At 36.5% G+C, this 24,062-nt stretch overlaps 2 protein-coding genes across 2 annotated transcripts; one reads left to right on the forward strand and one right to left on the reverse strand.

Annotated features, from left to right (window-relative positions):
• Positions 1 to 422: 422 nt before the first annotated feature.
• Positions 423 to 857, reverse strand: LOC113351466 (uncharacterized mitochondrial protein AtMg00240-like). Its single transcript, XM_026595446.1, has one exon. It carries the CDS (start codon positions 855 to 857, stop codon positions 423 to 425), a length of 435 nt encoding a protein of 144 aa, XP_026451231.1.
• A 19,968-nt stretch (positions 858 to 20,825) lies between these two features.
• Positions 20,826 to 22,959, forward strand: LOC113351467 (F-box/LRR-repeat protein At4g14103-like). Its single transcript, XM_026595447.1, has 3 exons — positions 20,826 to 21,725; positions 22,287 to 22,448; positions 22,630 to 22,959. Exons 1-3 carry the CDS (start codon positions 20,826 to 20,828, stop codon positions 22,957 to 22,959), a joined length of 1,392 nt encoding a protein of 463 aa, XP_026451232.1.
• The last annotated feature ends 1,103 nt before the right edge of the window (positions 22,960 to 24,062 follow it).

Raw genomic sequence — 24,062 nt, forward strand, 5'->3', positions numbered from 1 at the left:
ACTCTCATAGTTGATCTACACTATTGGATCAACAACACTTATTGATCCCTTCTGTCTTATTCATAGTATCTTGGTTTATTCTTCAACATCCTCCCTTAAACCAAGATACTCTTTGCTAATTATTCCCAATTTTCCACGCAAGTAAATAAAAGTGTTAGACTTCAAAGACTTGGTGAAAATATCAGCCACTTGCTCTTCACTTTCAACAAACTCCACAGCTATCTCCTTGTTATTGACAAGCTCTCTGATGTAATGATACTTAATATCAATGTGTTTACTTCTCCCATGAAGCACACGATTCTTAGTTAGTGAAATTGTCGACTTATTATCACAAACTATTGTTGTTGGTGTTGTTTGTTCTTGAAACAATGACTTCAACATCATTCTTAATCATACAACCTGTGTAGCACAGTTGCTAGCAGCTATATACTCAAATTCTGGAGTAGATAATGAAACAACTTGTTGCTTCTTAGATGACCATGAGAAAAACCAGTTCCCAAATGAAAACCATAACCTGATGTACTTTTTCTACCTTCTGTATCTCCATCCCAATCACTATCAGTGAAACCAACCAACTTTGAATCTTCTGAGACAGTATAAAAGATTCTCATGCTTGTTGTTCCTTTTACATACTTCAGAATACGTTTTGCATCTTGTAAATGTGATTGTCTAGGAGATTCCATAAACCTACTAACCAACCCAACTGCATACATGATATCAAGTCTTGTAGCAGTTAAATATCCTAAACATCCAACAACTCCTTTAAAGTCTGTTGAATTCACAAGCTCTCCTGATCCATCTTTTGTCAATTTCAGTCTCTCTTCTACTGGTGTTAAAATTGGATTACAATTATCCATCTTGAAACGATTCAAAATTTCTTCAGCATACCTTTGTTGATTAATAAAAATTCCTCTCTCAGTTTGTTGTACTTCAATACCAAGAAAGTAAGACATCAAACCAAGATCTGTACATCTCAAACTCCTTCACCATATCCTCCCTGAATTCATTGATCATCTCAGGACTATTTCCAGTAAATTTGAGATCATCCACATATAAACATACTATAATATGATTGCTAAGACCATCATCTTTCAAATACAAAGTATGCTCATGTGGACATATTGTAAAAATTTTCTTGAGAAAATAAGAATCTATTCTTGTATACCAAGCTCTTGGTGCTTGTTTCAAACCATACAAAGCTTTGTTTAGCTTGTATACTTCATTCTCCTTCCCCTCCATAATGTAGCCAGCTGGTTTCTCTACATAAACTTCTTCTTCCAATACTCCATTCAAGAATGCTGACTTCATATCCATCTTAAATATCTTCCAATGCTTTTGTGCAGCTAAAGCAATGATCATCCTTACTGTATCAAGTCTTGCAACTGGTGCAAATACTTCTGAATAATCAACTCCTTGTCTCGGTCTATAACCCTTAGAAACTAACCTTGCTTTCAGTCTTTATATTTCACCATTTGACTTGTATTTTGTTTTGTAAACCCAATTAACACAAATAGGCTTCTTTCCTGATGGAAGTGTTGTTAGTTCCCAAGTATTATTCTTCTAAATTAACTCCAATTCTTCATTCATGGATTGAATCCAACCTTGTTCTTTAGAATCTTCTTCATAAGCTATAGGATCACAATCTCCAAATGGTGCAAAATTCACCACTTCATCATCAGTATCTTCATCATCTCTTAATACAACATAATCATTCAACCTAGCAGGTATGATATATTTTCTTCTCGGTCTTGTATTTTCTTGTTGTGTTGTTGCTTAAGTTCTTGCTTCTTCATGTTGTTCTTCAATATTGTCTTGAGCTTGCACTTCTTCCTCAACTACAATTGGAACTGTTCTGACAGCAGCAGGTGGATCAACATTCCTTGTTGATCCAATATTGTGTGGATCAACATCCCTTGTTGATCCATTGTTATGAGGATCGACATTGGTTTTTGATCCATTATTCCAACTCCATTGTGAATCTTCATCAAAAATCACATCTCTACGTATAACTATCTTTCTAGTTTCTGGGTTATATAACTTGTATCATTTAGTCACTGAACTGTAACCAATAAGAAAACATTCCGATTCCATTTTTCAGATGTCTTACACTTGGTCTCACTCCTCTCCATGCTTCTTTTGTTGTCTTGTTATTCAAACTATTTGTAGGACATCTATTAAGTAGATACACTGCTGTATCAACTGCATAACCCCAGAAATTCTTTGGTAGATCTTTTGTTCTTCTTATAGTTCTTGCCATCTCCATTATGGTTTTGTTCTTTCTTTCAGATACACCATTCCGTTGAGGTGTATATCTTGTTGTTAGCTGATGTAGAATACCATGTTCTTCCATGAAACTATCAACAACAGTATATTTTGTTCCTCTATCAGTTCTTAATATCTTGATGTTTTTACCAATTTGTTTCTCAGCATATGTTTTGAAACTTCTAAAAGCATGAAAATCATCACTCTTTTGCTTAAGTAAATATACCCATGATTTCCTACTAAAATCATCAATGAAAGTTATAAAATAGTTATTACCTCCATGTGATGTAACTTCTATAGGACCATACAAGTCACTATGAATGATCTCTAACTGTTGTTCAGCTCTTCTAGCTTTGTTAACTGGAAATGGATCTCTATGCTGCTTGCCAAAGATACAATTCTCACATCTTGATTCTGGAATTTGAATGAAAGGTAATCCTGACACCATCTCATTCTTTGCTAAAATTTGCAAACTATCAAAGTTCACATGCCCCATTCTCTTGTGCCATAACCAAGTATCATTATGAACACTTCTACTGTAACATCTTTCTTTTCGACGTTGAATGTTCAAAGGAAATAGTCTGTTTTTAGTCATCTCCACCCTTGCTATAAATCTTCTTCTATCTGTGATGAAGCATAAACCATTGTAAATATTCATAGAATATCCTATTTCAGACAATTGACCCATACTTAGAAAATTTTGATGTTAACCTGGAACATAAAATGCATCCATGATGTATGCTTTAGATCCATTCTTGAGAACAATTCATGTTCTTCCTTTTCCCATAACTGGAATAGTTGAACTATTTCCAAACATCACAGTGGACCTTACAGACTCATCCAAGCTTTCAAATAAATCTTTTCTGCCACACATATGATTGATACAACCTGTATCCAAGTACCACTTAAGTTGAGGTTGTTCTTCTGCTGTATCACATGCTAATAACATGTTTTCAGTCTTCTGCTCTTCTGTTTCTTCTTCTTCTTGACTTTCAACAATATTAGCTTTGAAGTTTGCTTTATAGTTATTAGCAACTGCCTTTCTAGGTTTTGGACATTCAGTAGCAATCTGGCCAAAATCTCCACATTATAACATTGTATCTTTGATCTATCAAGTGGCTTCATGTAACTCCCATTATTTGATCTTCATCCATTATTGTATCCTCCTTGAGAACTTCCAGCATTAGATTTTCCTTGATTGTTTCTCCAACTAACTTGACTCTGAAGTGCCTCTTCAACTTGTTTTGCAGCTGCTGTTTTCTCTAACAATCTTTGTTCATAAACTTGTAATGAACCCAACAACTCATTAAGAGTCATGGTTGAAACTGTGTTGCATTCTTCTATAGCAGTAACCTTTGATTCAAACTTCTCAGGCAAGCTTCTTAATATCTTTTCTACAATGGTTGAATCTTCTATAGTATCACCATTAGCCTTCATCTTATTGACAAGATTCAAAGTCTTTGAGAAAAAATCTGATATTGTTTCAATACTTTCCATCTGCAATAATTCATACTTTCTCTTTAGAGTTTGCAATCTAACCCTCTTGACATTGTCAGACCCTGTGTAGTAGCTAACCAAACCATCCCATGCTGCTTTAGCTTTCTTAACATAGATAACTCTGTCCATGAGAGATTCATGAACCCCTTGATGAAGAATATATATAGCTTTAGAATTCTTCTTTCTGTTTTCAGTTAATAAAGTTTCGCAGCTCCTTCAACTACAGCTCCTTCTGCTGGTTCTACATAATCATCTTTCACAATATCCCATACTTCTTGATAAGTAAAACTATTCTCCATCTGTAACCTCCAATGTTCAAAGTTTTTGCCTTCAAACACTGGCACCTTGATTGAACTTAAACTCGTCATCTTCTTAAACTTAACTTCTCATACCCACAACCCTAGAATCTGATACCAGTGCTCTGATACCAGATGTAGGATCGAGCAAGAGAGAGGAGAGCACAAACGAAAGCAATAAAACCACTACATTGATAATCAGTTTGGTGTACAATTCTGCATGGCTCAATAACCTACTTATAGTCTCACAAACTTGACGATCACCCAAACCAAACTTTCCTAACAAAGACACTTTCCTAACATAAACAAACTCTAAATAGAACTCTTCTAGAACTCTCTAGAACTCAATTACCATATCTTGGTTTAACTTCCAACATCCTCCCTTAAACCAAGATATCATTCAACGAGAATTCCGTAACCCTCTTCTTCCATTGATAAATGTTGCACGTCCTTGTCTTTTATCATTTTATATTCCTCTTCTTTCATTGGTAAATGTTAGCACATTCTTGTCTTTTATCATACTAGAATTCTGTCAACATTATCAAACTTAATTCACAAACCGCAGCTGAAACTATAACTCGGCTAACAAAACCAATCTTCTTCATTTGCTTAACAGCAATCATCAAACATTCACTTATCATTCTTCTTCATCGTAGCGTAACAACATTCTTAACAAATCCTTAACAAGATAGAAACACCTCGTTATGCTCTATACAACTTGCTAACCAAACACAAAAAACTCATCAAACTCATCACCGAGCATTGTAGCTCATATTCATACTTTTGTTTACTCTTTATCACTATTGTAATGATCCATCTCACCTCATTTGTCGATATTTATAGGTATCATTTCAGTTTACAACTTATGGGATTTTAGCCCACTATTGTTGTCTTCACTTCTTAAATTCCACACTGGAATTTCTTCACAACTCTAGCCAAATCCCCACTGGGATTGCTTCACACAACTCTAGCCAAATCCTCACTGGTATTTCTTCACACAACTCTTAGCCAAATCCCCACACTGGGATTGCTTCACTTCTCACGATCACAACCTTGTGACGTCTCTTCTCTTCAATCTCTCATCACCACATGGTGATTACTTATTTTTCTTCACAACCTTAATGTTGTTTCTTCTTTTCTTGTTCCAGTCACGCTATTGTTGCGAAACCTTCGCGCTTCTTTGTTTTTCACAAATGTTTCTTCATGTTCGATTATGCTGATCTTATCATCAGAATGAGGATACTCATGTATTTTTCTTACTTGGAGTTCGAACAACTCATGCTGATCTAGAGAGGTATTAGATTCTCCAAAATAATTCGTGATTCTCTTTAAACTAACAAATAGTCGAGCTAAGTCTTTTTTTCAGTTAAAATGAGTTAAAACTGGTTTTAATCATGCTTGGTATGAAGATAAATGCATAAATCACCACTTGTAAATAAAGATGATATGATTTCAGGTTAACTGTAGTTACAGGAAATCCTACAACCACATCCTTAATGAAATATAAAGAACAACTCAAGTGATCACCACAAAATTCATAAGAACATTCATTAAATCTTCAATTTGGATACAAAATTATGAGAAATCTCTAACTTGTAGAACAAACAATATTTCTCTCTCCTAAATTCCTTGTATAAACTCTCCAAAAAGATCTTCCTCAATACAAGGTCGCTCGGTCCCTTATATAGGGGTTTACATAGTGGATGACAGCTAATAAATCCCTTATTTTAAGATCTGGCGTGGGTCAGTAACGCACGCTTAAGTTGGCTCTTCTGGTACGTATTCTATAATATCGCACGATGTTCACACTTCACTCGTGATTAAGCTGACGTCATCCGCTCTTAAATTCTTTTCCCATGCTTATTTCTTAGTTGTAGGAATGATAACCTCGGTTGGCAACACTGCCTCAACTCTATATGTCAGGCAAAAAGGTGACATTCCTGTAGATTCTCTCTTTGTTGTTCTGTATGCCCATACTGCGTTATGTAATTATTCGCACCACCCTTTGTTGTATCCTTCCAACTTCTTCTTCAGTATATCTGTGATTGTCTTGTTAGTTGTCTATGCTTGTCCATTACTCTGTGGATACAAAGGAGTGGATTTTCCATTTTGGATTTTGAATGCATTAAGTAGCATTTCTATGTTTTCTCCTTCAAACTTTTTTCCATTATCGGAAACAAGTTGTGCGGGGATTCTGAATCTACAAATGATATTCTCAAATATGAATGTGAATATATCTTTATCTCGAATATGCTGCGCCGCTTTCACCTATGCCTACTTTGTAAAATAATCTGTTGCTACTATTAAATATCTTCCCTGCCCTGTTCCTGGTATAAATAGACCTACAATGTTTAAGCCCCATTTTCCAAATGGCCACACACTTGTTGATGAGCTCAACGCCTCTCCTGGTGCATTTTTTTTTTCTATGACGTTGACATTCTTCGCACCGCCTCGATACTTCTTTCGCGTCTTCGTGCATTTAAGGCCAGTAATATTCCTGTATCTTTATTCTGTACGCCAAATATATTCCTCCACTATGGTTCCCAGCATCCCCGTAGTGTAATGCTTTCAATATTTCCATCCCCTCTTTTCGCGTTAAACATATAAGCGATGGTCCAAGGAATGATCTTCGATATAATACACCATCTTAGTTCATAATTTGTCGCTTGACTCTTTAACTTGTGTGCCTCCAACCTGTTCCTTGGGAATTTTCCCTTCTCCAAATATAAATGCAGTTGGGTTCTCCAGTATGCGGCTTTGTTCGCTTTCTCTTCTTCTGCATTGTCTACTATCATTACATCTGCATCTTCTTCTTCTTCCTTCTTGATAGAGTGTGAAAAGAGCGTATGTATCTTTATACACCCTGTGGTTGGATCTACCATCATAGATGGAATAAAAGAAAATCCATCTGCTATTCTATTATCTTTCCTTGATATGTGTCTCCAACTTATTTTTGGAATTTGTATTGATAGTTCTGCGACAAGTTTCTTGTACTTCTGTAAGGATGGCTCATTTGTGCTATATGTCCCTTCTATTTGGCGGATAACTAATTGTGATTCACTAGTTATTCGCGCATCTTCTAACTTAATTTCAATTGCTAACTGCAACGTGTGCATCACCGCTTCGTATTCGGTTTCATTATTGGTGGACGCGAACTCCAACCTGAATGAGTATGCCATTCTCGCTCCTTTTGGTGAGATAAAAACTATTCCGATTCCATTTCCTTCTTCATTCGATGATCCATCCACTAGTATCTCCCATCTACTATGATCTGTCAACAGGTATTTAGAGTTCCCATGCTCTTCATCTACATCCATCATTTGTTCCACAACTTCGTCTTCTTCTAATGAGAATTCTGCCAAGAAATCTGCGATAACTTGCGACTTTGGTAAAGATAATATTTCATACTTGATCTCAAAGTGCCCTACTTGTGCATTCCATCTTTCGATTCTTCCTGATCTTTTTGAATTTTTCATTACTGACTCAATTGAAACTCTCGTTAATACCTTAATCTTGTGGGCTTGAAAATAGATACGAAGCTTTTGTGTTGCATATACCAGTGCGAGGATTATCTTTTCAATCTTTGAACAATTTTTCTCTGCGGCATTATACGTTTTACTTATGTAGTATATCGGCTTTTCCGCTCCTTGGTCCAAACGTAGCAGTACAACACTTAATGCTTGCGATTTTGATGCCAAATATATCATTAATTCTTCTCCTGGCTCCGCTTTCTGCAGAATAGATAAATTCATTAAGTGGTTCTTTATATTTTGCAGCGCTTTGTCACATTTGTATGTCCATTTGAACTTGGTTCTCTCCTTTAGGATGTTGAAGAAGTTTTTGCACTTATCTGATGAGCGCGAAATAAACCGCCCCAATGAAGCTAGAAGTCCATTCAATTTATGTACATCTTTCACAGTTGCAGGTGTTGGCCACAAACCGCTTGTACCTTTTCCGGGTCGACCTCTATTCCTTCTTTTGATACAATATATCCTAAGAACTTTCCTGACGCGACTCCGAAAATGCACTTCTCTCGATTTATTTTGATGTTGAATTGCTGCATCTGCTCAAAGATTTCTCTCAAGTTGTCAACATGATCTTCAACTTTTTTACTTTTCACCAACATGTCATCGACATATACTTCTAATGTTGTATGTATCCATTTTGCAAATACTTTTTCTACCATTCCTTGATATGTCGCACCTGCATTTTTCAAACCGAAAGGAATTTTTGTATAACAATGTAATCCTTTGGGTGCGAAAAAAGCAGTATGTTCCGTCCATCAGTGATAAACTGTCGTTCCCTGACGCCGCTTCAACCATTTGTGGTATGTATGATAATGGAAAGTTGTCCTTTGGACATGCCTTGTTTAGGTCACTGAAGTCTATGCAAATCCTTATTCCATTATTTTTCTTTGGCACCACCACCATATTTGCTATCCACTCTGGGTATTTTGCTGGTCTTATAATTCCTGATTCAAGCATCTTTTGTAGCTCTGCTTCTATCTGAGGATGATATGTCGTTTCTATCTTTCTTATCCTCCGTTTGAATGGTCGTGCATTCTTGTTGATATCCAACTTATGACACGCGATAGAAGGATCTATTCCTGGCATTTCTTCCATGCTCCATGAGAAGATGTCTTTATATTCATGTAAGATGTTGATCATTCTTTCTTCTTCTTCTTTTCCCATCTTGGTACCAATTTTTAATATCTTTGGTTCGTCTATTGTTCCAACATTTATTTCTTTTGTCGGCTCTGCTGCGGTGAAATTCGCTTTTGGTTCACCTAACGGTGTTGTCTTTTATTTCATGTATCGGTTCGCCTTCTTTTTCTACAATTTCGCTTGATGTTCCTCTTCCTTCTTGTTCTCTTATCATGTATATTCTGAATTCTTCTTCTTTCTTAAGTTCTTTTGCTCTTCTCCAACGAGGTTTTCTCTTCCATGCGCGTCCTTCATAGTTTCCGACATCTATCTGGCTGCAGATCTTCGCACTCTTAGTATCTCCTCTGATTTCTCCTATTCCGCTTGGTATTGGGAACCTTATACATTGGTGAAGAGTTGATGTTGCGTATTTTATCGCATGTATCCATGATCGTCCCAATAGCATATTGTACGGTGATTCCACATCAACCAAGCACAATGTCACCTATGTTTCTATTTCTCCTAACATTATTCGCACGGTTATCTCTCCTTTTGTCTTTGTTGTTGTTTTATTAAAACCATGAATGTTATAAGTGGAGAAGGTCATATCCGTATCCTTGTATCCCATACCTTTGAACGCGCGGTAGAATAATACATCTACCGAACTTTCCGTTTCTACGAAGGTTCTATCTATCGCTCATTCATCTGAAAGTTTCACTTCCGTATTTCTTTCTGTTCGCGCTGCATTTACTGTAACTACCAAAGGATGTATTCGCCTCAAGTTTTCTTCCGGTATCTCCTCTGTTTGAATGTTATCTTATGCTTTTCCCAGTCCTTCAAGGGAGATATCTTTTCTACCGTCATAATTTTCTTTCCTTCAAAACCACACTTGTGTATTTTTCATGTGATTCCTCCATGGAAACAATTGATAATTGCTTTGGTTATTAGGTTACATTGTAATCTCCTGCTGCCTTCTCTTACTTTGATGATTTTGATCGTTTCTGCTTGTCCGTCTCTTGTTTTAGCACCTTTTTGGTTTTTGTAATTGTTCTTTTATTGGATCTGTTCTTGGATTTGCTTTAGGTTTTTTTTGGTTTCGTCCATTTTTGCTGATTTAACAATGTTATCTTTCTTTCTTCGTAAGATAAGATCTTCCTTTGATGACAAATTCTTCTTAATGAAGAATCACTAACCACTTCAGATTTGCTTTTCAATTAGATTCACTAACAGGGTATATCATTCTGAGCTGTTTTCTAGCGCTAAAATGTAGTTGCAGGAAATCCTACAACCACACCCTTAATGAAATCTAAAGAACAACTCAAGTAATCATCATAAAATTCATAAGAACATTCATTAAATCTTCAATTTGGATACAAAATTATGAGAAAGCTCTAACTTGGAGAACAAACAATCTTTCTCTCTCCTAAATTCCTTGACTAAACTCTCCAAAAAGATCTCACTCAATACAAGGTCGCTCGGTCCCTTATATAGGGGTTTACACAATGGATGACAGTTAATAAATCCCTTATTTTCGGATCTGCCGTGCGTCACTAACGCATGCTTACATTGACTCTTCTCGCACGTATTCTATAATATCGCACGATCTTCACACTTCACTCGTGATTAAGCTGACATCATCTGGTGTGTCATTCTGAACAAACTGTATGTGGTTATCTTCGCACAGTCTTGATAGTCATTATTTTGCATACATCATTAGTGTACGGTACTTTGTATCTACATTAACAGATTGAGAATTTTACTTTCTATCATTTAAAACGATACTTAAAATCCCACATTAAAGTTACTCTTGATAGCATTCAAATTATTGAATGTCTACATGTTTACTGATACGGTTTGAATCAAAGATTGATTAAGAGAAAGATAATTGAGTTTACAAGACAGATGAGAATATATACGCATACTCGATTCTCTGCTCTCCACATTAGTGTCACACGTACATACTGCACACACACACACAACACATTCACAACTTTCACGCTCTATGTTATTACCCTCCCTCAATCTTAAGTGGTCTGTAAAAGACAACTTGAGATTGGATTCACAACTCAAACGCTCACACACAAACCAGCAAGGAATAAAACAGCAAATACTAACAGCAGAAACACGCAAGTTGGGAACTAAAAGCTGCAGGCACGGTTACAACTTGTTGCAGACCAAAAACAAAATATAGTATGCTGGTAGTGGTTGTTGCAGACGAAACATGACTGTAGCAGGAGATGCAGTAGAAGTAGGCAGAATAAGAAGTGTTGGTGTAGAGAATAATGCACACAAGAAGTATAGAACCACAAATACACAAACTTTGAGCAGCTCCATGCACAGGAAATGTGTAAAACAACAACAACTTATCACTAGCTTGTCATCAGAAATAATCTCAGTCGCCGTAAAATGATAAGCAGGTGATGTGGCAATAGAAGTAAGAGTTGCAGGCAGCAGCGAATTGAAAAGGGATCAGTAGTGTAAAAATAGCAAAAGTATAAGTAGTGTGTGTAGTACAAGAGGCAGCAACAACATTGGATTGTACTCAGCTGCAATGAAGCTTGGGGTTCTGCACTTGTATGATAATTTGTAAGAGAGACATAGTAAGCAAGCAAGGCAATTTTTGTTGAAGCAACATCTTGAGAAATAGCAGGTGTAAACAAGCAGCGGTAGGAGTAGTTGAGATAGTAGTGCCAGACTAGTTGGTGCAGAGAAAGTTTGTAGGTGCAGCTGAAGCATAAGTGGACAGGCTTTTATGAAAGTAACAGGCGTTGCTGAAAGTAGTTGGCCAAGTCGGATGAGAGAAAAAGTAAGCTGTGACTAAGCTGAAACAAGTGACCTCCATAGATATTATTGAAATTCACAGGAGCGCGGCATATATGGAAAAATATAGCTGAAGTGGATGATACAAATGAAACCAAACGAAGAATCTGAGCACCACTATCAACCAGCCAACTGAAATCCACAAGGCTAAGCAACCAGCAAGCACGTTTATCAATTGATTATGGAACTTAAAATAAGGCCTGGACAAAATTTCTCAAAATCTGTAATTTTGCATAGATGACCCACTGCATCCTAGAAGAACCAAATTAGCTGCTCACTGTTGCACCAACACTAACTGATAGAACAAAGACTTGAATTGAACCACTGAGTAAACACCATCATCTGTTCAATAACCATGTAAACTGCAAGCACATTCTAACAGATTTTTGACACCATTATAGATGATTTCCCTTATTAGATTATTGCAGCAGTGCACTATGAATCACGTAGTTAATCTTTTCTTAATCAATTGATGCAGTCATAGCATAATCTCATCTGGACCTTGTATTATTCAATCACAAAAAAGAAACAAACTGAAAAGTAAAAGATAACTAAACTAGGCTACATCAGAATTGAATGTAGACTCATCAAAGAGAACATCAATTTGTACTGAATATATCTCACCAATTTCAACTCCGAAACAACATCTTCAGCTCCATCATTACACGCACAAACCGACTCACTCACATACCACTACAATGAGGATTGTACCAAAATAACATTGAGAGGAGGAGCTAACCGAAGCAAAATTAATCACTTAATGGTACAACAAACAATCAACACACACACGTACCCCAACATTCTACTGGATTTAAGAAGAATCTTTCCCCACTATTCAGTGGAACAACATTAAGCTTCTTCCTAACTAACCATTGTAGCAGAAATAGGCATGCTCAGACCAAATAGATCCAGGAATCAGTACCAGTAGGATTTGATAAAAGAACTAGGTCAAAATCATACCAAGTTATGATGAAAACAAAATTTGTAGACGAATTTGAATTTTGTTGAGATAATGATGTAGAAATTGAACACATGAGATAAAATCTAAAGTAATCGAAAGATTAAGATGGAGATTAGCAGTGGAGATTCGAGTTTTAGCTGTTAAGGTAGAGAAATTTCAGATCCAAACAACCAACTGGAAATCCAAAATCACCAAGAGCTCAAGTTCTAAAACGAATTTTAGATTCAAAAACATGCTTAATCCTAATTGACGACGTTGCAATAAGCATCAAGATCAAATCCAACTGCTCACAAATTCCTGTAAATCTTCACTTCTTGAAAACCTTATCAAATTCAGGAACAAATCTTCTTGAAGATGAATCAAAGACGAAGAACAATGGAAGCTATGGATCGATACCCCTGAGAAATTGATTTCTCAGGTATGATACCATGATAGAAGTGTGTGGGCTTCCAAATCAAAACCAATTGGCAATGAGTGGAGTGGCTCCACACCTTATATATTAGGATCATAAGGAGGTAGTAAGCAATATGGGACTAAGATGTGACTAAGACTTTCCTTAGTCTCCATTATGCCCCCTCCACGTGTAGGGATCTGGAGGCCCCTACAACGTGGATCCCTGCATGGTTGCCCATTTTGGCTGCCCTGCCTTTTAGGTCTTCCGGGTCTTATATGGCTCTTATGTCACATATAGGGGCTATCTCTGATACCATGATAGCATTCAAATTAATTGAATGGCTACATGTTTACTGATACGGTTTGAATCAAAGTTTGATTAAGAGAAAGATAATTGAGTTTACATGACAGATGAGAATATATACCCAGACTCGATTCTCTCCTCTCCACATTAGTGTCACACGTACATACTGCACACACAACACATTCACAACTCACACGCTCTCTGTTATTAACTCTTAGTCGATCAGTAAAGATAGAGATACCTAAGTCAATTCAGAGGTTCGTTGGTGATTTGTTAAAGATAGAGGTACTTAGCTATATATGTTGTAGCTTCTAGTACTGCACGTGGATTGAATTTCAGCCCTTTGAACAATCATCTATTTGTATTGCCTTTGTCGTGCAGGTAGATCTATCTTTCTAAATTTAAGTATCCATCGTGCAGCAATACAGATACAAGTTTCAGTTATATTAAGGACTGAACATTGATATTCTGTTAAGCTATATTAAGGACTTGGTGGCCTGGCAACCGAACTTCATAAATTCGTGCCTATGAATTTTTGCTAGTAATAATAAATAAATTTTAGATATAAGCTAGCTTAAAGCTAAGCAATGCGCACAATGACAAGATAATTCATGCTCTAGAATGTAGAGATAAAATTCAGAAAACTTCAATTATAAAGAAAGAGTTTCAACAAGATATGCCTCAAATTAAGAGCTAACTGGACTTTAGTTTATGGGGCCAGGTCGATAATCCTCTGTTAAGTGTTAACTGTATTGGACTTGGATTAATTCATGTAACGTACTGTACCAAGGATCGGTAATTCATGATTTTATGATTAGGTTTGGATCTTACCTCTTTATCTCCTAAAATTAACTTCCTGCGCGCTGCGCCAAAGCAAGCGTTGGCCGCTGACGTGTATAAACTGGGTGGGAGTTTGGTGTCTTTTGGAGAATCCCAACAACATACTAAACAAATGGTCCAGCAAATTATCAGTCCAGTCTGTTTAGCCTAACTTGTTCAGCAAGAAAGGAGTATAAGATTTAGGTAGTTATGAGGGCTGAGCTTCAACTTGAAGGCATCTTGCTAGCTTAAAACTATCGGAGTGCCATCTAAAGGAGCGTAGGCACTTGACTCATATGATTTCCTTGTATTAATCAGTATATTTTTCACCAAAGAAGCAATCTACGCACAGTTTAGAAGGCCCACCGGATGCAACCGAATCACCTGATAGATTGAAGCTAATTAAGAAGTTTAGAAGAAAGCTAAACGCACTTCCAAGAGTTTCTTCATGTTCGATCCTGCAAGTGTGCTGATATTTTTATTAACTAGTTGAATGAGAATACTCATGCTGATCTGGAGAGGTGTTAGACTCTCAAAAATAATTCCTGATTCTCTTTAAACTAACAATAGTATAATGATAACTATCACAAGCAGGTTTGATCCGAGATATTTATAAGATTGGGTGCTATAATATATTTAACATGCGATGTACATATTAATGGCAACTGCAAGATGAAACTTAGCTTATATAAAGACAACTCTCTTTATTGATGTTTAGAAAATCTCTCAAAACTAAACACAAGCTCTAATCTTGCTCATATGATCAACCACAACTTGGGTGATCATATATATATAGAACTATGAATTCCTTTTCCTAGTCCTATTACCTTATTACATGTCTTTCCTTTTCTTAGAACTAGATGACTTCTAATTCCCATAGGATTACATCAATTTCCTAATCTTGTCCTAACCAGCTTGTTAGTGACTTCTATGTTGAAGTTTAACCAACATTCTCCCCGTTAAGCTTCAACCTTACCCGTGACATATCTTGTACTCCAATCAATTGTCTCATTTCTTCAAACTTGATCCGAGCTAATGCCTTTGTCAATATATCTGCTTTCTGCTCAGTTCCTGGTATGTGTTCAACGTTGATGATCTCCTTCTCGATACATTCTCATATGAAATGATACCTTTTGTGAATGTGTTTCGTCTTCCCATGAAACACTGGATTTTTAGTGAGTGCAATTGCAGACTTATTATCAATCTTGATGAGAACTTTTTCAAGTTATCTTCCTTTGATTTCACCCAACAGTTCTTGAAGCCATATTGATTGTTTAGCTGCTTTTGTTGCAGCCATGAACTCAGCTTCACAGGATGAGAGGTCTACAGTGTCTTGCTTCTGTGAACACCATGTAATAGGTGCTTCTCTTAGATAAAATATATGACCGGTTGTACTTTTTCCATCATCTTGGTCAATATTATGACTGATGTCATTATACCCAACAATTCCTTTTGATCCTCCTCGACCATACTTCAATCCACAACTGATTGTTCCTCTTAGATATCTCAATATCTGCTTTATTACATCACCATGAGACTTTCGTGGACTTTGCATATAACGGCTTGATACTCCCACAGAGAAAGCCAAGTCTGGTCTTGTGTGTAACAAGTATCTAAGGTATCCAACATTTCTTCTATAACTCGTTGGATCAATCTCAGCTTCTTCTTTTGCCTTTGAAACTTTTAGTCCAAACTCCATTGGTATCTTAGTTGGATTACAAGTTTCAAGTCCTGCTTCTTTCAGAATTCTCCTTGCATAAGCTTCTGGTTTAATTTGAATCCCATGTACTCCTTGATGGACTTCTATGCCAAGGTAATAAGTGAGTTTTTCGAGGTCTAACATCTCAAACTTTGATGACATTTATCTCTTGAACTCATTGATCACCTTAAGGGAGTTTCCAGTCAAAAATAGATCATCTACATAGGCTGCAATCACAAGAAGCATTCCCTTTTCTTCTCTTCTGTATATACTGATGTTTCTTTAGAGCACTTAACAAATCTGATTTCTCTTAAGATTTGATCTAACTTTGTATTCCAGGCTCGAGGAGCTTGTCTTAGACCATATAGAGCTTTTGATAACTTGTAAACCTTATGTTGTTGTCCTTTTACTTCAAAACCTTCTGGTTGTTCAACATACACATCTTCTCGCAATTCACCATGTAAGAATGTTGTTTTAACGTCTAAGTGGTGAATTTCCCATGAGTTTGATGTTGCTTCTGCTATTAAGAGACGAATTGTCTCTAGTCTAGCAACTGGTGTGAAAACTTCATCAAAGTCTATGCCTGATTCTTGAACGTATCCCTTAGATACAAGTCTTGCCTTATATTTTTTGACAGTACCATCAGCATTCCGTTTTATTTTGAAGATCCACTTAAGACCAATCATTTTTACCCCACCTGGCTTATCAACTAGAAACCAAGTCTTGTTTCTGTTGATTGGAATAATTTCTTCTCTACATGCTTGTGTCCATTTAGTCGAGACCTTTGCTTCCTGAAAATTCCTTGGTTCATTATTAACAGAAAGTAGCATAACCTCACATTCTTCTGCAGCTTGAAGAACATAATCCTCCAGATACTGTGGCTTTTGTATCTGTCTTGTTTATTTTCGCAGTGGAATGGGTTGATTTATTTCATCGATATCTTCTTATTCTTCTTCTTCTTCTTCTACTTCTTCGTTATTCTCAGTGGTTTCATTATTCTCTTCTTCTTCTTCTTGATTAACATCATTGTTTCCATTGGTATTGATGATTATGGGTCCTTCTCCTTCATCAATTACTTGACCCCATCTCATGTGAAACATTCCTGTATCCTTACTTGGTCCATCATTAGTTTCTTTCCAGTTCCAGATTGCCTTTTCATCGAATACCACATCTCGACTCACTATCACTCTTTTCGTTGTTGGATTGAATAATCTGTAAGCTTTGGATCTAGGCTCAATTCCTAGATTCACAAGAGTCTGAGATCGATCATCCAGTTTCTTAAGAGTTGCAAAATCAACTTTTGCGTATGCTTTGCAACCAAACACTCTTAAATGATCTATGTTTGGTTTTCTCTTCCGCAAGCTTTCATATGGAGTCATGTCTTTCAGAGATTTCATAGGTATCCTGTTTATTAGGTATGTGGAGTGTCGTACAGCTTCTCCCCATAGATAATTAGGTACCTGCATAGCCTTTAAATAACTTCTTGTCATCTCCATTAGAGTCATGTTTCTCCTCTCCACCACTCCGTTTTGTTGTGGTGTATATGGTGCTGTGAGTTGCCTTTTGATTCCATTTGACTCACAAAACTTGTTGAAATCTAAGGAAATGAACTCTCCTCCTCTATCAGTTCTAAGCATTTTGACCTCCTCTTTTAACTCTTTTTCTATCATATTTCTAAAAGCTTTGAATCTGTGAAATTCTTCACTCTTTTCTTTCATAAGAATAGACCACATATATCTTGAGAAGTCATCTATAATAACAAATATGTATTTGTTATTTGCAAGGGTTTGTGGTGTAATAGGACCACATAAATCAGCATGAAGAAGCTCTAATGGCTTTGAGGCTCTGAATGTTGTTGCTTTTGGAAAACCTTGACGCGTTTGTTTCCCAACTAAACATGATTCACAGATCCTTGATTCATCGTTTATCTGTGGTAGCCCTCGAACCATCTTGTTCTAAGACATAGTTTTTAAGGTTCTGAAACTTATGTGTCCTAACCTTGCGTGCCACTTCCATGTCTGATCTTCCAGTCTCATATTCAGACACAATGACCTTCCAATCATGAGACTTATCTTGTAGAGTCTATTCTGTGAGCGTTAGACTCTAACTAAAAGTCTTCCACTTGGGTCATGAACTGTTAGATAATCTTGTCGCATTCTAACATCACATCCAACTTCTGTAGCTTGTCCTAAACTTAGAATGTTGCTTTGTAAGTTTGGGATGAAGTAGATGTTTGTGACAAGCTTCTGTTCTCCGGTCTTGCTCTGAAATAAAATTGATCATTTTCCTTCAATTTCCACAGAAGATCCATCCCCAAACTTCACTTGTCCTTTGATTTTCTCATTGAGTTCAGAAAAGTAGTGTCTCTTACCAGTCATGTGATTGCTGGCTCCATTATCTAAATACCAGATTCCTTCTTCTCAATCCTTTGATTCGTAGTTCTTTGGTATTAGGTTCCCTTCGTTTAAGAATACAACTTCGTGCATGAAAAGAGTTGTATCTGCTTCCCTTGTTTCATTCTTGTTTGTTTCTTCCATCTTTTGTATTCTTTCAGGGAATACAAAGGAGAAGTGTCCTGGTTTATCACATCTGTAATAAATAATGTTTGATCTATCCTTCTTTTCTTTCCCTTGGTTTTGATCATTCTGACTTGTTGTTCTATCTTGTGAGTTAAACCTTCCTCCCCTTCCTCGGCCTCTGTTTCCTCTACCACCTCTTCCACGACCTCTTCCTCTTGTCGCAGAGTTTTGTTGGTAAGAGTTTGTGTATAAGAGTTTTCCTTGAGTTTCTCCATTGTTTTCTTCATCAAGGATTCTTTCTTCATATGCTTTCAATCTTCCAATTATATCTTCATAGCTAGTCTTCGTTAAATCTAAGACTTGTTCGAGAGAAGCTATGATATGAATATACTTGGATCTTGGTAAACTATTGAGAAACTTCTTTACCAGTTTATCTTCATAAATGGATTGTCCAAGTGACGCAGCTTTTGAGGCTATCTCTGATAGCTTTCCTGCAAAGCTATCAATAGTATCAGTGTCTTTCATCTTCACTCTTTCAAATTCAGACATTAAGGTTTGCAGACAGGCTTCTTTAACTCGATCAACTCCGAGATTACGTGCCTTTATTGCATCCCAAATTTTCTTTGAAGTTTCATGTTCACCAACTTGTAGAACAAGACATTCTGGTATTTCTTGAAAGAGTAATCCAATGGCAACATTGTTTTTGTCTGGGTCCAATGTACCAGTATCAATTGTTTCCCAAACTTTGTAGATTTTCATCAGTACCTTCATTCTCATGGCCCATACTGTGTAGTTTGTGGCGTTGAGGATTGGAACTTGTATTGATGGTGGCGTGGACTGTTTTGCACCCATAATGGTGGTTTCTTTTTCCATGGGTCACAAACAAGCTCTGATACCAATTAATGGCAACTGCAAGATGAAACTTAGCTTATATAAAGACAACACTCTTTATTGATGTTTAGAAAATCTCTCAAAACTAAACACAAGCTCTTATCTTTCTCATATGATCAACCACAACTTTGGTGATCATATATATATAGAACTATGAATTCCTTTTCCTAGTCCTATTACCTTATTACATGTCTTTCCTTTTCTTAGAACTAGATGACTTCTAATTCCCTTACGATTACATCAATTTCCTAATCTTGTCCTAACCAGCTTGTTAGTGACTTCTATGTTGAAGTTTAACCAACACATATAGCTGCAAGAGATTTTCAGGTAATCTATCTATATATATATGAGCTTTACTAGCATGTCGTTAATGCACTTTTGAGCTTATTTCTCAATTTAAGCAAGGATTTATTCTGAGTGAGTGATATTAATATGTTTGAAGCTAGGAGTTAGATGTTTTTCAAATTGAGGTTGGAATGCAGCTTTGTGTTGTAAAAGTGTTCACTTTGCCAAGATGTCCAGCTGACTTTTTGAAATTGAGTAACTGCCCTCAGCAACCTTACGGCTCTTTCTCTTGGCAAGTTTGGCTCATTTGAGCTGTCTCAGCTTCTCTAGCGAAAGCTTGGGCTGCACTTTGGATTCGTCTCTATATGCTTTTGCACAACTAGCTAGGTACATGGCAGGCACATCAAGTTAGATAGCAGACAACATTGCAATGTCTTCAAATATATTTTGAGAAAAAGCTAATTTAGTAAATCAACATGCAATGTGCATTTGAAATATACTGGAGCATGCTTGAGTCAAGAATAAGATTCCTTAATATTTTAGCTTTGTGAAAGCTATATGTGCACTTAAAGTAAAAATATACTTAGCTCTGTTTGATTGGAGCTCTGTCCCTGACTTTAAAAAGCTGGCACAAGATAGGTATTCATGAGATCAGATGCAGCAATGAAGATAAGTAAAGATGTACTTTTTGTAAGTCATAATTTTAGGATTTAGCAAGGATCATATATACCTCTTATCTCCAGCGTTGGCCGTTAACGTGTAGAAACTGCGAGGGGATTTTAGACAAAAACATACTCGCTCCGTCCCACTCCTAAGTGACCTATTTGAAATTTGCACAATTTTTAAGGCAAGCAAGGAAAATAGTATTTTTAATCATTTTTTACAATTATACCCTTATGAATAATAACTAGTGAAATTTAAAAATGGTTTATCTCTCAAAATACTCCACGGATGTTTGCAAATTTCATACAATTGAAAAGCATTTTAAAACACCTACGTAACGAATATAAACATGCCTATCAAATTATACATATTTCATATATTATTTATAATTAACTAAAAGGATAATTCCGGAATATCTCATTGTTTAGTGATATAGGTCACTTATCATTGGGACAAAATCTAAAATCAAATAGGTCACTTAGGAGTGGGACGGAGGGAGTACAAGTTAAACAAATGGTCCTGCACGATTCAGTCCGGTCCGCTTACTCGCTTAACCTAACTTCTTCTTCAAGAAAGATATAAGATTTTGGTAGTTATTAGGGCTGAGCTTCAGAGTCGGCTTCTTTTCTTTTTCTCCTCTAGTTATAACCTTCCCACCTCTTGCTGAATTCATTGGAGTGCCATCTAAAGTAGCGTGAGCACTTGACTCATGTGATTTCTTTATATTGATCAATATGTTTTTCACCAAAGAAGCAATTTGCACAACACAAACCATGGAAGAAAGCAAAGATAGGATCAGCAATTTACCAGATGACATAATTGATCACATACTGTTTTTCTTGGACATGAAATATGTAGTCCAAACCAGCCTTTTGTCCAGAGGATGGAAATATACGTGGACGTCTGTTTCCACTCTAGACTTCGACACCCGTGAATTCATGAGTTCTGAAACTAAACAGGTATTTCCTTTTGTGAGATTTCTTAACATGGTACTCATGTATAGAGGCTTATCCAACCTAGAGGAATTTCGTCTTTATTGGGATAATAAATCTAATGAGATAGCAACATATCTTAATCATTGGATTATTGGTGCTTTAATACGTAAGGTTCAAAGATTGGTTATTGAGATTGAATATAATGAAAATTTGACTTTTAGGCTTCCACGTCTTCTCTTTAATTCTTCGTCATTAGTTAAGTTGATACTCGATATCAGTGGTCGAGTCGTTCTTCCTGACTCAATGGGTTTACCTCAACTCAAACATCTTACTTTATGTAACTTTATAATTGATGATGTGAAGTTAGTTAATAAGCTACTCTCAAGCTGTCCGGTTCTTAGATCTCTTCTATTAAGAGATATTGAGGCAAACACTGCAGATGGTGTGTGGGTCATCGAGTTTTCTGAACTGAAGCACCTGGAAATCAACAATTATGGTACTGCGAGGAATATTGCTAAGGTTATCAAGTTGTCTACTCCAAGGCTCAAATCCTTCACTTGTTCCGACTACACGACACAAGAGTATTCTCTAGGGAACCTTTCTTCTCTAGTCACTGCCAGTGTTGACATGAAAACTATAGAGGACGACGAAGAAGAACTGTATCCTGAGCGTATGATGGGATTTTTGGTAGCACTTCATAACGTGGAAAAACTTACATTGTTAAGTGATTTCTTTCAGGTTTGCTTCTTTAACAACTAATCAATTACTTTGCAGTCTTTTCAACGTTTTATAGTCTACGCGTACACAAACATTTCACCCGATCTTTGTATTACTTTCAATATTATAACTAAGAAATTTATTCTAAATGGTTCTATCGGTGCATGCCCGACTATACTAGAAACACACCTAGAAACATCTTAATAATTAGTTTGAAGTTATTTCTAGTTACGACCTAATTAGGTCACTTAAACTGGTCATTTGGTAACCAAATTTCTATATCCTGGCGTCTAAGAGCACGGTCCTATCTATTTTTTGCCTGGTGGATTATGTTCTGGACACTGGAATTGCATGAAAAGATATTTCCTGACTGATACGTTCTTGTTTTCGTTAGTTGGTTATTATCTAGAGGGATACCTCAAATTTTTTCTTTTTTTCAATGTAAATATCTTGTGCTATAGAGATTACCAGATGTGGAATTCTAAGGCCACATAAGCTTCATACATACCTACACATATAATGATCTTTTTATTGCCTTGTACTATGTATCCATGCTGAATGATTTTTCTATTGTTTGACCAGGTTCTCTCACGAGCTCCCAACGTAATTAGGTCACCCCTTCAATTTCATAATCTGCGATATTTGAAGCTGGATATGTGTTTTACAAGAAACTGCTTGCACACATTAACATGCTTACTCAGGATCTCTCATAATGTAGAAACTATATTTCTTACATTAAAGGAGGTAATAACCAAACACTTTTTGTTTTCTTACTGCTTGTAAAAGCCTCTGTGTATTCTCCTGCTTTCTAATATATCTTTTTCTTTATAACAAAAGGGGAAAAAAGAAAAAATTCTCCGGGGTATCCAACTGATTAAATATCTTCGTCTTTACTTTCATTTTATGTAATTGCTTGGATATGCAGTGGAATGTAGCAGAAGACGGTGAAGTGGGATTACTTCCATGCGGATTGTCTCATCTCAAGTATATTGAGATCAGAGGGCTGACAGCATGTGATAATGAACTCAAGTTTCTGGAACTTGTACTAAAAGAGGCCGTAGTTTTGGAGGAAATGGATTTATATTTCAGTAATCCTGAGGACTTGCCGGATGCAACTGAATCACCTGATAGATTGGAGCTGGTTAAGAAGAGATCGGAGCTTGTTAAGAAGAGATCGGAGCTAAATAAGAAGTTCGCTAGAAAGCTAAGAGCACTTCCAAGAGTTTCTTCATGTTCGATGATGCTAGTATGCTGATTCATGCTGATCTGATGAGGTGTTAGACTCCCACGCCAGCTGGCTCCTAAACTATTTTTTTTAATAATGTTTTTTTTTCTTTTTTTGCCATTTATCCATTGGTTATCCGCCCCTGAATGATTCCATTGTGGTTGCCAAACCTTGCTACCTCCAAAATAAGTTGAGTTCATTCGGAGTTTGTTATACCGTTCGAAAAAAATGAAGTGGTTGTTATCAGCTGTTGACTGATTGGACTAGGAATAATTCATGTAACCTGTCGCAAGAATCAGATTATACATGCATGTCCTTAAATTTTTGAAAATCATGATTTCAGGAATTGTCTTTTTCTGCTGTGAAAGATATTTGGGTGGGGGTGTTGGTTAAACTTCAACATAGTAGTCACTAACAAGCTGGTTAGGACAAGATTAGGAAATTGATGTAATCGTAAGGGAATTAGAAGTCATCTAGTTCTAAGAAAAGGAAAGACATGTAATAAGGTAATAGGACTAGGAAAAGGAATTCATAGTTCTATATATATATGATCACCAAAGTTGTGGTTGATCATATGAGAAAGATTAGAGCTTGTGTTTAGTTTTGAGAGATTTTCTAAACATCAATAAAGAGAGTTGTCTTTATATAAGCTAAGTTTCATCTTGCAGTTTCCATTAATTGGTATCAGAGCTTCTTTCTGAGCCATGGAAAACGAAACCACCATTGTGGGTGCAAAACAGTCCTCGCCACCATCAATACAAGTTCCAATCCTCAACGCCACAAACTACAGAGTATGGGCCATGAGAATGAAGGTACTGATGAAAATCTACAAAGTTTGGGAAACAATTGATCCTGGTACATTGGACCCAGACAAAAACAATGTTTCCATTGGATTACTCATTCAAGAAATACCAGAATGTCTTGTTCTACAAGTTGGTGAACAGGAAACTTCAAAGAAAATTTGGGATGCAATAAAGGCGTGTAATCTCAGAGTTGATCGAGTTAAAGAAGCCCGTCTGCAAACCTTAATGTCTGAATTTGAAAGAGTGAAGATGAAAGACACTGATACTATTGATAGCTTTGCAGGAAAGTTATCAGAGATAGCCTCAAAAGCTGCGTCACTTGGAAAATCC

This window comes from Papaver somniferum, chromosome 2, assembly GCF_003573695.1.
Source record: "Papaver somniferum cultivar HN1 chromosome 2, ASM357369v1, whole genome shotgun sequence".
In the NCBI taxonomy this organism is placed as follows: Eukaryota; Viridiplantae; Streptophyta; class Magnoliopsida; order Ranunculales; family Papaveraceae; genus Papaver; species Papaver somniferum.

What these genes read in the sequence shown, in the direction of transcription:
- LOC113351467 (XM_026595447.1), top strand. Translation starts at nt 20,826, where the DNA reads ATGGAAGAAAGCAAAGATAGGATCAGCAATTTACCAGATGACATAATT. An exon ending in TGTTAAGTGATTTCTTTCAG is followed by an intron (nt 21,726 to 22,286) that starts GTTTGCTTCTTT and finishes TTGTTTGACCAG; the next exon opens with GTTCTCTCACGAGCTCCCAA. An exon ending in TATTTCTTACATTAAAGGAG is followed by an intron (nt 22,449 to 22,629) that starts GTAATAACCAAA and finishes TTGGATATGCAG; the next exon opens with TGGAATGTAGCAGAAGACGG.
- LOC113351466 (XM_026595446.1), bottom strand. Translation starts at nt 857, where the DNA reads ATGGATAATTGTAATCCAATTTTAACACCAGTAGAAGAGAGACTGAAA.